At 42.5% G+C, this 12,685-nt stretch overlaps 1 protein-coding gene across 2 annotated transcripts in view; it reads right to left on the reverse strand.

The window, feature by feature from the left end:
- LOC136117958 (OTU domain-containing protein 7A) overlaps positions 1–8,172 on the reverse strand; it is a 174,639-nt gene extending 166,467 nt beyond the window's left edge. For both annotated transcript variants that reach the window (XM_065870993.1, XM_065870992.1), the window contains exon 1: positions 8,022–8,172. In XM_065870993.1, the coding sequence (XP_065727065.1) occupies positions 8,022–8,172 (151 nt within the window). The remainder of the gene's footprint in view (positions 1–8,021) is intronic.
- Positions 8,173–12,685: the final 4,513 nt, after the last annotated feature.

The following is a 12,685-nucleotide window of genomic DNA, read 5'->3' on the forward strand; positions in this document are numbered from 1 at the left end:
CTTAATTTTGAAAATTCCACAAAGATTCTGAAAAATTAGACTAGGGACATGTGAAATGTTAATTTCCAGTTAATGTTTTTTCTAAATGCAGCCTGGCTTCTTTGCTCAAGGATATTTGTCCCCCATGGATAGCAACATAAGTGAGGCATGGAAAGAATATCTTGGTAAAGCTGCAAGGCCTGAAATTCACAGTTATTGTAGAAGTGTGAGAGTCGCTTTCTCTTTAAGTAGGGAACTGACACTTTAAGAATCCACGTGTTTGGCCTCCCACTCGAAAATCTTTTTAACCAACTTTTAATATATGTCAAGTGGCCAGACAGTGCCTGGCACATGAATGTTAGCTATTAGTTCTAGTTTTTGAAGAGTCTTTGTGGTCTCTTGAAGTGGTACTTTATTTGAAAAGTTAATTAGTCACATCATAAAATGGGTTACTCAAACATTCCTCCAGTGATTCATTAAAATTCTTCCGAATGGACATAGCATGCGAAATGCTGCTATACTCTACAAGGACACAGTGGGTACAGGAATCAATGGTAGGTGATCCGGTTTTGCAGAAAAAAACCTGGTATTTAGTGTCACAAGTGGATTCACATGTGGTTCTGCTATGTCCTGACTGTGTAAATTCAAGGAATTTTCTTGGCCTCGGTTTTCTTGCCTACAATGGGAAAGCTAAGACTTTGTTAACGTGTTGCATGGATTAAATAAGACATCACATTTAAAGAGCCTAGCGTCTGATATAGAACAATGCCCCATAAATGCTAACTACTGTCATCAACGCTACCGCCCTTGTTTTTAAGAACTCCTTTTTCTTTATATTTTATATATCCCTTTAATTTAATCAGGAAAACTCCCTTTAGATTGGTTCCATTATTAACTTTTTTAAAAAACTGAAGTATAGTTAATTTACAATGTTGTGTTAATTTCAAATGTATAGCAAAGTGATTCAGTTATACGTACATACACACATATATACGTATATATGTATTTTTCTTTTTCAGATTATTTTCCAAAGAACTTCTAATTTAATGAGGAAAAAAAGTATGTGATCAATTATCAAATAAGACACAACCAAGTATCTGTTTTAATAGAAGTCTACAAAGTTCTGAGGAATGGCAAGGAATGACCAACTCATTCCAACTCTTCCTAGAAACTTCTTTCCCGGGTATCCACTCTCTCATACCTCAAATCTTTGTTCAGATTCCATTTTTTTTAGTGAGGCCTTCTCTGACAACCTTAACTTAAAATTGCACCCATACCCGCACCCAATACCTGCTCCCCTTATACGGGTTTCTCCATGGCATTAACCACTAAAATACCATCTAACTCATTTATGCTGTTTATTGTTTGTCTCCATGCACATGGGGATTTCCTTCTGGTTGCTTGTTCCTGGTTCCCAGCAGCCAGATCACACTATTGAGGGGCTAGCATGTACCAATGGTGGGGGGACAAAGTGGGCAAAACCTGGAAGGGTCCTTGCTGTCATGGAGCTTGTGGTCTAACTTGGAAGAGGAGTAGAATAAAGAGTGAGACAGAGTGTGTGTGCGGGGGAGTGGGCAGCACTAGACATGAGCTTTAACACAAGCACAGAGGTGTATGGTGTGTCTGGGGAGAAGGATGGTGAAGGGATGCAGTGGGAGATGAGGCAGAAGGGATGGAGCAGGGCTGGATGCTGAAGGGACTTGAGTGGCTTGTGAAGGAGTTTATTCTGCAGGTAGAGGGGATATCAGAGGAATCTGGGAAACAAAGTCACCCAACCTGACCTTTGTTTCAGAAGGACCACTTGACCAACTGGCAAAGGGAAGCCCGCGGCCAGGTAAGGACACACCCTTCCACCCAGAGGCTGATTGTTGTTCACTTCCTCTGCCTTTGTCTCTGCTTATCCCATTGTCCCTATCCTGCCTTTTTTGCCAGATTTCTATCAGCCTCTGCTACTCTTTCTTCTCACTGGCCTTCCTCTACTGTACTGTGATTCCCATCACTGTGTGTTTTTAACTTTTTATTTTTTTAAAAAATAAATTAATTAAAAACACAATATTTTTTTACTTTACTCTTTTTAAGAATTGAAGTATAGTTGTTTTACAATGTTGTGTTAGTTTCAGATGTATAGCAAAGTGATTCAGTTATACATACACACACACACATATATGTGTAGGTATATATACATTTTTTCAGACTCTTTTCCCTTATAGGTTATTACAAACTATTGAGTATAGTTCCCTGTACTATACAGTAGATCCTTGTTGGTTATCTGTTTTATGTATAGTAGTGTGTATCTGTTAATCCCAAACTCCTAATTTATCCCCTCCCACTTTTCCCCTTTGGTAACTGTAAGTTTGTTTTCCATGTCTGCGGGTCTTTTTCTGTTTTGTGAATAAGTTCATCTGTATCATTTTTTAAGATTCCACATGTAAGTGCTATCATATGATAATTGTCTTTCTCTGTCTGGCTTACTTCACTCAGTATGATAATCTCTAGGTCCATCCATGTTGCTGCAAATGGCATTATTTCATTCTTTTTTATATGAATAATTGAGTATTCTATTGTGTGTATATATATACCACGTCTTCTTTATCTGTTCATCTGTCGATGGACATTTAGGTTGCTTCCATAAAAACACACAAATAGTTTAAAAAACACTACAGAGAGGGTCCATGTACCTTTCACCCAGCTTCTGCCATCACTGAAATTTTTTTACCCTTAGAAAGATCTGAGACCTCACAATGAAAATAGTTTGTTCTTTGAAACACTGACTTTTAGAAAAATCTTGACCCAAATAACTTTGACAATTTAAAGAACCCACCATACGTAGGTAACCATGGCCTTCCCACTTGTAGAAACAGAAGACAGGTTCCAGGGTATATGAAGGAAGGACACCCCACTGCGTCTCTCCTACTGAAAGCAGCTATTCACCTGCTACTATTACTTCATTATTACTTCACCTATTACTTCATTATTCAGAGAAGTAATGAGAGCAGGCAGACTGAGGAAGAAGACCACAGAACTGGTGGTGGGTTTATCACTTTTTATTTCCAGTCTCTCTGACGTGAACTCAGTGCAGCCCAGAACTCAGAAGTGGGCACTGGTTCCAAGAGGAGACCTCTCCTCCGGCTCAAGAAGCAGGAAGGGGGTCTACAATGTTCAGAGAGAGTGTAGAAGTCCCTTATTTATCTTTTTTTTTCTTAAATGTTTTTCCTCAGTTCTCTTGTGCCCCAGACCTCAAGCAATCCTGTGGCAGCAATGGGAGATGGCAGGAAATCGGAACAGGAAGGCAGAGAACCTTCCTCTCTAATCAGAGGAGCTGTGGATCCCAGCGGGTGTGGCGAGCCCCACTGCTGTTGCTCTCTCTCTGGCCTCTGCTCAGCTCTGAGATGGGTGCAGTCAAATCAAGTGTGCAGGAGTGCGGGGCAAACACAGCCTCAGGGTGCTGGCGGAAGGGCTGGAGAGCAGAGTCCCAGGGACGCAGAACTATCGAGGCAATTACGACAAGGAAGGAGCTTGGGAAAGCAACCCCTTAAAGTTGTTTATGAACTCGGGCTTACCCCTGAACTGCACATGTATGGATCTGACCCTAAATAGACTCCAGAGACTTGGAGCAGTAAAATACGGGACAGACGACTTGCCTAAGTCCCAGACTGGCCAGTAGGTGGTACATACACCAGACAGATCCAACAGCACTTCTCAAAGACTTGATGTCGAAACCACGATCCACAGAAGTCTTGGGGAACTGAGGACTTGTGGTCTGAACCCTACTGGGTTAATTACTTCCTAAAACAAAAATAACAATATCTGCCATAAGATTTAAAAAACAACCAAAGTCTCAAAACATAATATTCAAAATATCTAGGATACAATAGAAATTTACTCACTATACCAAAAAACCCAGGGAAATCTCAATAGCAACGCTGGGATGCCATAGATATTGAAATTATCTGACCAAGACTTTAAAGCAGTTATTATATTTTCTAACCAGTAAGAGAGAGCAAACACTCTTGAAAAATACAGAAAGTCTCAGCAAAGAAACAGAAGATATAAAGAAGAATCAAGTGGATATGTTAGAAATGAAAAAATTCAACAAATAAAAGAAAAAGTCATTGGATGGGCTCAGTAACAGAATGGAGATGACAGGGGATTCAGTAAATTTATAAGTAGATCAACAGAAGTTATCCAGTCTGAGAAACTGACAGAGAAATGGCTGGAAAACAAATTGAGTAGAACTGTAGGGACCTGTAAGACAATAACAAAAGACCTAAGCTTTATATCACCCCAGTCCCATTAAGAGAGGAGAAAAATGTACAGCAGAAAAAATCTTTAAAGAAATAATGGCTGAAAGGCTGGTTTACTATTAGAAGGCAATCAATGCAATACATTATATTAGCAGTTTAAAGAATAGAAACAACTCAACCATATCAGCTGATGTAGAAGATGCATTTGGAAAAAACTTAACAACTATTCATGATAAAACTTTCAGCAAACTAGGACCAGAAAGGTATTTCCTTCACCTGACAAAGAACATCAACAAAAACCCATTCTATATAAAGCTGAAAGACTGAAAGCTTTCCCTCTAAGATCAAGAACAAGGCAAGGATGTTCCCTTTCACCACTCTTATTCAACCTCTAACTGGAAGTCTTAGCCAGTGCAATAAACAGGAATAAGTGAAGAATAAGAGTAAGGTAAGAAATATAAATAAAAGGCATACACATTGGAAAGGAAACAACATAATTGTCTACATAGAAAATTTCAAGGAATACACCCACAGACACACACTCTTGGACAAATAATTGAGTTTAGTAAGACTGCAGGATATGAGGACAACATGGAAAAATCAATTGCATGTTGATTATATACGAGCAATGAACAATTAGAAACCGAACTTAAAAAAAATACCATCTACAGAAGTTCAATTCCTCCCTGGATATATATCTTACAAAATACGTACAGGATCTGATATGCTAAAAACTACAAAATGTTCATGAAAGCACTGAAATAAGGCCTAAAAAAATGGAAAATATAGCTACACTGACTTCATGGGTTGGAAGACGTAACATAGTTAGCATTGATTTATAGATTTAACATAATTCCAATAAAAATTCCAGCAGGAAACTTTATAGATAGAGGTAACCCAATCTTCAAGTTTATATGGAGAGGCAAAAAAATAGGATACTTGAAACACTTTTGAAAAAGAAGAATAAAATTGGAAGAATCATGCTGATTTTAAGACTCACTACAAAGCTATGGTAATCAAGACGGTGGAGCATTGGCTAAGGAATGGACATAGCCATCAGTGGAACTGAACCAGCATCAATAAATAGTTTCCTACAAATACCCTCAGTTGGTTTGTGACAAATGTGCAAAGGCAATTCAAAGGACGAAGGATAAGCTTTTCAAAAAATGGTTTGAACAACCAGTCATCTATACGCATAAAAATGAACCTTACCCTAAATCTCACACGTTATACAAAAATCAACTCAAGATGAGTCAGAAATCTAAATGAAAACATAAAAGTATAAAACTTTTAAGAGTTCACCCAGGAGAAAATCTTCATGACCTGGTTATGCAAAGGTTCTTAGACATGTCATCCAAAGCATGATCCATAAAAGAAAAAAAAATGATAACTTGGACTTCCTCAAAATTAAAAACTTCTGCTCTGCCAAGGGCATTGCTAAGAGTGAAAAGTCAAGCGCAGACTGGGAGAAAATATTTGCAAATCACGTATCTGACAAAGGATTTATACTCAGAATATATAAAGAACTCTCAAAACTCAACTCTAAAAAAAATAGCCACCTAATTTTGCTGAGAAATAGGAAAAAGGCTTGAACAGATATTTTGCCAGGGAAAATACACAGATGAAAAATTATAACATGAAAAAAATTCAGCATCATTAGTCACTAGGGAAATGATAACTAAAACGATGAGGAAATACCATTCCAAACCTACTACAATGGCTAAATTTTTTTTAAAAAAGCCAAGAGCTGGTGAGGATGTGGGGCAGCTGGCACTCTCACACGTTTCTGGTGGAAATGCAAAACGGTATTGTACTCTGGAAAACAGTTTGGCAACTTCTTTTAAAGTTAAACATATACTTACCATGTGAACCAGCAATCCCTCCCCTGTGTTTACCCTAGAAAAATTAAAACTGTGTTCACAAAACCCCTGTTCTCAAGAGTATCGCAGTTCTAGTCTAACTGTAAAAACTGGAAACAACTGAATGCCCCCTACAGGTGAATGGCTAAACAGTCCATGGTCCATCTCTACAATGGGTACCACTCAGTAGAACAAAGGAACAAACTATGGATACGCACAACAGCTCAAATGAATCTCAAAATAATTATGCTGAGTGAAAGGAAGCCCGTTTAAAAAGATTAGGTTCTGCGTGACTCCATGTACATAAAGTTCTCAAAAGAGACAAAGCCAAAGTGATAAAAAAACAGAGCAGGGGTTGCCAGTGCCCAGGGTTGGGGAAGGCACAGCGTTAAAGAGAGCAGGAGGGGTACTTGGGGGTGATGCGACAGTTCTGTGTTCTGAGAGCGGTCATAATAACACAAATCTATACACATGTTCGAATTCTTAGAACTGTACACCAAAAGTCATTTTCCTGTATTTTCCCTTAAAAAATAAAATTAAAGAAAAAAGAAAAGAGTTGACAACTCTTGCTTCCAATTGAAGCCTAACCAGATCTCAGCAGCGAGGTCAGTACTAGTTGCAAAGAGGGCAACCATGGACAAGATCTTCTGCTACTGTCTGAGCATCTCTACACGCTGCTCACTCCACCTGAGCATTTACATCACAACTCCTAATGTTTACGATCACCCTGGAAAGTGGGTTAGGCTCATTGTACAGAAAAAAAAACTGAGGCTTAAGGGAAATGAAATAATTTGCCCTGCATCTCGTAGCCAGTAAATGTTGAGTCTGGACTTGACCCCAGCCCTTGTTGCCAATCTCACTGTAAACCTACTTCTCCATATGACTGCTCACTGAAATTAAGAAAAGCAGTGAAAGCTATCAGGGAGATGTTAGAACAGCACTTTGATTCACATATATCACTGATATTCTCTAAGCATATTTTATGGTAAACCCCGAGTTTGTTTGAAATTCTGGGAGGTTCAGGGAAATTTAAAAACTACTCCCATTTTATCAGAATCCCCCAATAAGCGGCTAATTTTCAATAGGATTGAATAGTTACCTCCAGTCATACAAATCTACAGTAATTCATATTTTTCCCTAAGTGAATGAAGGAATCATTGTGACTTAACACGACTTGACCAAGTATGTGCTAATTTCACAAGTAGGAATTTATACATATGAAGCAAAGATTAACTGTTTAAAAATTTTCCCCTTTCACACACAGGACTCTCCTAAGAAGTTGTAATTGGTTCTTCCCACTTCTTCCCTTTACCCCACCACGAAAAAAGAAATTTCAAAAATACACAAAGTAAATCCATTCTAGAGACTGAAACTAAACATTACTTTTTATTTCATTATGACTATAGCTGAATAACTATCTGAAAACATTCTAAATATGGACTATGCACATTTTTCATGTAGTGAATGATATCTACTCTAAAAGCTTGAGGATGAATTTGCCTTCTTGCTTGTGAATTATTTTCAACTATTTTATTGGCTATTAGGTGTTCTTTCACCAAAAACTTTGGCCTAAAGTATTTTTGTCTCAGCTAAGACAAAGATAAGAAGCTACGGTCTCCAATAAAAGTGTTTTTTTGCATGTTCTCTAATTTCTGCTTTACTAAATATATTTTCTTTAAAAAATAGGTATTGGTAGATTTTGACTCGGTATGTGTAAGCTTTAATGCAAAGCAAAGCTTAGCTAATGCCTTCTGCTCTTTTACTGTAGAGAGTTGGGTGATCTATTCCATTCCCCAAAGAAAGACAAGAATAACAAAAGTGATTTCATCATCCACACCTTCTTTTGCTTTTTTAGGAGTCCAAGTACCACCCTCGTCAGGTAAGAGAAACCTTCTTATCTTTTGTCACTGGGTTGGGGGGTGGGCTGGAGGAGGCCTACCTTCCAGCAGGTCTCTGGCCAGACCAGGTTCTGCCCCCGTGGACCGAACAAAGTCTGACAGGACTGCGTCCATATCAAGAGTCATAGGATCGTGTAGAAGGGCCGCCCAACACTCAGCCGAGGTGGGGTTTGGAAGCAGGCTAGAAACCATCCATCTGCAGGAGAGAACAGAGAGGCAAACATGATGGAGAGAAGAAACCAGTTCTGCTTGCTGTGCCATATATTTGAGCTAATGTGGGACATTGCCTGATTGCCTGATGTGTGACAATAAATAATAAAAGTCAGACTCAAATGTCTTCCCTTTGTAGCTGCCACAGGAGAGAGGGGGCATTCCCAGCTCCGTGCTTCCTACTTTGCGTTCTGTCTATTTCAGTGACTACCGATTGAAAAGGCTGGTCTAGGTTGGTCTAGAAAAATTAAACACCGGATCTTAAGATTCATTTGGAGTCGCTAGATTTCTAATCCCCTTCCAAGTTATGCAGACCTGTAACACTTCCACAAATGTAATTGTGTTGCCACTATATCCCACCTACGCCTTTATTACTGACCCATCCCTGTGCCCACCTCAGCCCTCCCCCTCACTTGGCTCTTAGGAAAGATTCCACATCAATCCAGAGTCGACAGAAATACTACACTTGCTGAAGAGCACAAACCGTTCGCCAACTTTCCAAGAGTTGTCATTCCCACGACAACAATCCAACAAAATTCATAAAGGTCTCAGATTTCCTAGGCAGAAGAATCCCAGGTAGGGGGATAAAACAGTGCCCTGCAGCTTGACCACAGGTCGACTGTGCCAGCCGGCTGCTGGGGAAAACCAACCAGCACACAGCATGTGAGGGTGACTCCCACCAGTGAACCAGGACCACCAGTGGTAATACAGTCATGCCTGATAAAGCACAAATGCACCCTCTGTCTCCTTCAATAAGGGGTTGGCAAAGTATGGTCCACCACTTGACTTTGTGAATAAAGTTGTATTGGAACCAGACACGCCCACTCATCGTACTGTCTGTGGTCGCTTGTGCACGTGGCTGAGTCGAGCAGTTAAAACAGAGACCATAAGGCCCACAGAACCAAACATACTGGACTTCCCTGGAGGTCCAGTGGTTAAGAATCTGTGCTTCCACTGCAGAGGGCATGGGTTTGATCCTTGGTCGGGAAACCAAGATCCAGCATGCCATGCAGTGCGGCCATAAATAAATAAATAAAATAAACAGATCAAATTAAAATTTAAAAACTAAACATATTTACTATTTGGACCTTCACAGAAAGTTTGCTGAGTAAAGATGATGGAAAATGTTATCCTAATGAATATGTAATTAACTTTACATGTCGTGGGGTGAGTTTAAATCCCATGCTATTGATGAGTGTCCCGTTCCTTTTTCAAGATAAGCACTTGGATGGGCTCTGCTCAGAGGCCTAGGTCTGTGCCGACTGCTGCTGCTTTAGAGCCAGAAATGCTAGCCTAATCTCAGCCCCAGCTCTGCCCCTGTGATGAGCTGTGTCATGCTGTGTAACTTCTCTGAGCCCACCTGAGCATTTGTAAGAGTTGGAGAAATAAGCTCATTGAAGGTGTCAGGATGGAGGAACGAGAGAGTGGGGCCTGTGACCTCAGAGACACTCACTGTTACTACACCAGCTTGTACATGGCTCTGACTGGGGTGTGATTTTTGAGTTGGTGTGGCTCGAAAATAAGAAAATGCTTTGACCTAATGTATATGGCTCCAATTAGAAGATTGCTTTCTTCCTTCTCTCCATGTACTGGGGCCTTGGCCAGGAGAGCCTCTTCTTTGGTCACTGCCACCTGGGGGACAAAGCAGAAGATAAGAGCATGTTACTCTCCTGACAGCCAGAGGCTGAGGCTTTGCTTCGTGTCACAGGAGATGCACCTGGGGCTCGGCTGACTGCCTGCATCAAGCCTGCTGCCTTCCTGGGCCCTACAGGTACCTACTTACTGGGTGGCCATCACCTCCCACGTCTGGGGGCTTCTGCAAGGGGGGTGGTGTCTCAAATTTCTTCCTTGTAGCAAGTACTTATATTTCAGTGAGGATCCCTTTCCCATTACAGAGCTGTTTTCAACCTTAATAGTAAGCACCCCATCAACACATTGAATCTTGCATGTTTTTATTGTTGTAGCACATACATCACATGAAACTGACCATTTTAACCATTTTAAGCGTGCAGTTCCGTGGTATTAAGTACATTCTGCATTACTGTGAGTCATCGTCACCACCATCATCTTCAGAACTTTTTCATCTTCCCCAACAGAAACTCTGTCTGCATTAAACAATAACTCCCATTTCCCCCCTCCCCCAGCCCCTGGAAACCACCACTCTACTTTCTGTTTCTGAATTTGACAGCTTCAGGAGCCTCCTATCAGTAAATCACATAATATCTGTCCTTCGGTGACTGGTTTATTTTGCTTGGCATGGTGTCTTCAAGGTGCATCTGTGTTGTAATAGGTGTTGGGATTTCTTTCCTTTTTAAGGCTCATCTTAGTTCAGGATGCTGTCACAAAATGCCACAGACCGGATGGCTCAAACAAGGGACATTGATTTCTCACAGTTCTGGAGGCTGGCAAGTCCGAGATCAAGGTGCCAGCAGCTCCGGTGTCTGGTGGGAGCCCACATCCTGGCTTGTAGATGCCACCTTCTCCCTGGGTCCTCACGTGGCAGAGTGAGCAGGTGCTCTGGTATCTTCTCAAAAGGGCACTAACTGTATCACGGGGGCTTTATCCTCATGACTTCGCCTAAGCCCTATCACCTCCCGCAGGCCCCACCTCCTATTACTATCACATTGGGGGTTAGGGCTTCAACATATGAATTTTGGGAGGTCACAGAATGCAGGCCACAACAAGGCTGAATAATAATCCACCATATGGATGGATCACACCTTGTTTAGCCATTCATCTGTAGCTGGACCCTTGGTTGTTTCCAACTTTTGGCTGTTGTGCATAACTCAACCTAAGTCATTTCTACACTTACACCAGGTTGCCAACCTGGGACCAAGACCGGCTTTCACCAACGCTGCAACGCAGATTCATGCCCACACCTCCTCCTCTGTGCCTTGTCCTCCACACAGACAGAAATTAAAGGGTGGGCTTCAAATGACCTTTTCGCCACATTCAAGTACAAACATTTGCGTGCAAGAGGCTGATGTGCACGTCCCCTTGAAGACTTATTTCTTAAACCTAATGCCACTGAGGCCACACATTCACGCGCTGTGACGACACAGGAGGAGCCAGGCCAGTGGGGACACGGGCTCCCGGCCACCTTGGCCATCCTCACCCCCACTACCCCATGCCAGCCCTCCAGAGAGCACTGCTAGGCCCCTCGACCTGCCTTGCATGGCCAAGGCACCCCTGGCCCGTTCTAGCCCTGTGAGGGCCTGGGTGGCCATATCCCAGCTCTATATCTTGGCCCTTGGACAGAACTTCTCTGAGGGTCTTGCCTCCTGCCCTGGGGACAGGGGTGTGTCAAACTGTTCCCGCTGTGGCTTTGCCTTAGGAGACGCAGTGCAGTCTGGGGATGGGGTTTGGCCCTGGAATCAGTCTCTCGGTGCCAAAGTGGCTCCACCACCACTGCTTGTGTGGCCTCAGGTACACTGTTTAAGTTTACTCATTGGTGGATTAAAATCATAATAGTACCTCTTAGCCGATCTAAAGTTTGAAGGAGTTAGTGCATGAAACACACCGGCCCACAGCACATGCTCAGTAAAAGTGAGCTATTATCCAACCGGTGATGATAAGGACAACACTCTCCTGCCCAGGTCTCCACCGAGGAGCCGAACTGCTGCCTCTGGAAGCTCTGAAGAGCTAGCCTGGATGATAGAGGGGATGCATGTGTTCTCACTGCTCTCGCCCAGTCCCGCTGGAAATACCAGCAGGTGTGCTAATTGATTATGTAGGCATGGATGCAGACAGGCAGGTGCTCATTCCCGAGAGCACCAGAGGCACGGTGTGCCCCTACCTTGCTGAGTATCACTGTTCAGACACAGGCAGGATGACAGGCACCCTCCTTCCTGGCTGTGCCCCAGTCCCTGAGTCCAGGGCAGATGGAAGTGGAGGCCTGGAAATGCACAGTGGGACTCTGTGGGGAGCCCAGGCAGGGGGGTCAGGGGAGGTGCTTCTGCACTCACCATCCAAGCTCATCCTGGAGCCTCCGGCCCCTTCCCTGCAAAATACAGCGCTTTGGTTAAGTGAGCTAAGGACACTTTCTGTTGTAACATCCTGTGGTTTGAATGTCTCAAAAAAGAGAGAAGAGCAGACGTTTCTGGTTGTTATGTGAAAACTGATAAAAAATGAAACTGAGAGTCCTTCCTTCCATTTCTACATAGCCATGAACTTGCCCTTCTCCTGCTCCCAGCCGCCCTGTGAGGACGACTCCACGTGGGCGGGGGTGTCTCTGTGGCTTATGCAGCAGGTACAGTGAACACAGCATTGTTCCCTTGAGGCCATGGTGGGGGGCCGCCAGCTGCCAGTTCCCTTCCCGAGGGCCACCTATGTGCCTACAAGGGGGCTGTACCCTTGGCTCTGGTCACAAACCACCAGCATGGGGACAACTCTCTGAGAATCAGAAGAGTCACTAACCACGTCCTGAGGACCAGGCCCCTGGCTAGGCATTTTCCTAAAAACATTTTGGGGGACACGCTCTTTATCCTTGAGTAGG

The sequence above is a fragment of the Phocoena phocoena genome, chromosome 2 (assembly GCF_963924675.1).
Source record: "Phocoena phocoena chromosome 2, mPhoPho1.1, whole genome shotgun sequence".
Taxonomy (NCBI): Eukaryota; Metazoa; Chordata; class Mammalia; order Artiodactyla; family Phocoenidae; genus Phocoena; species Phocoena phocoena.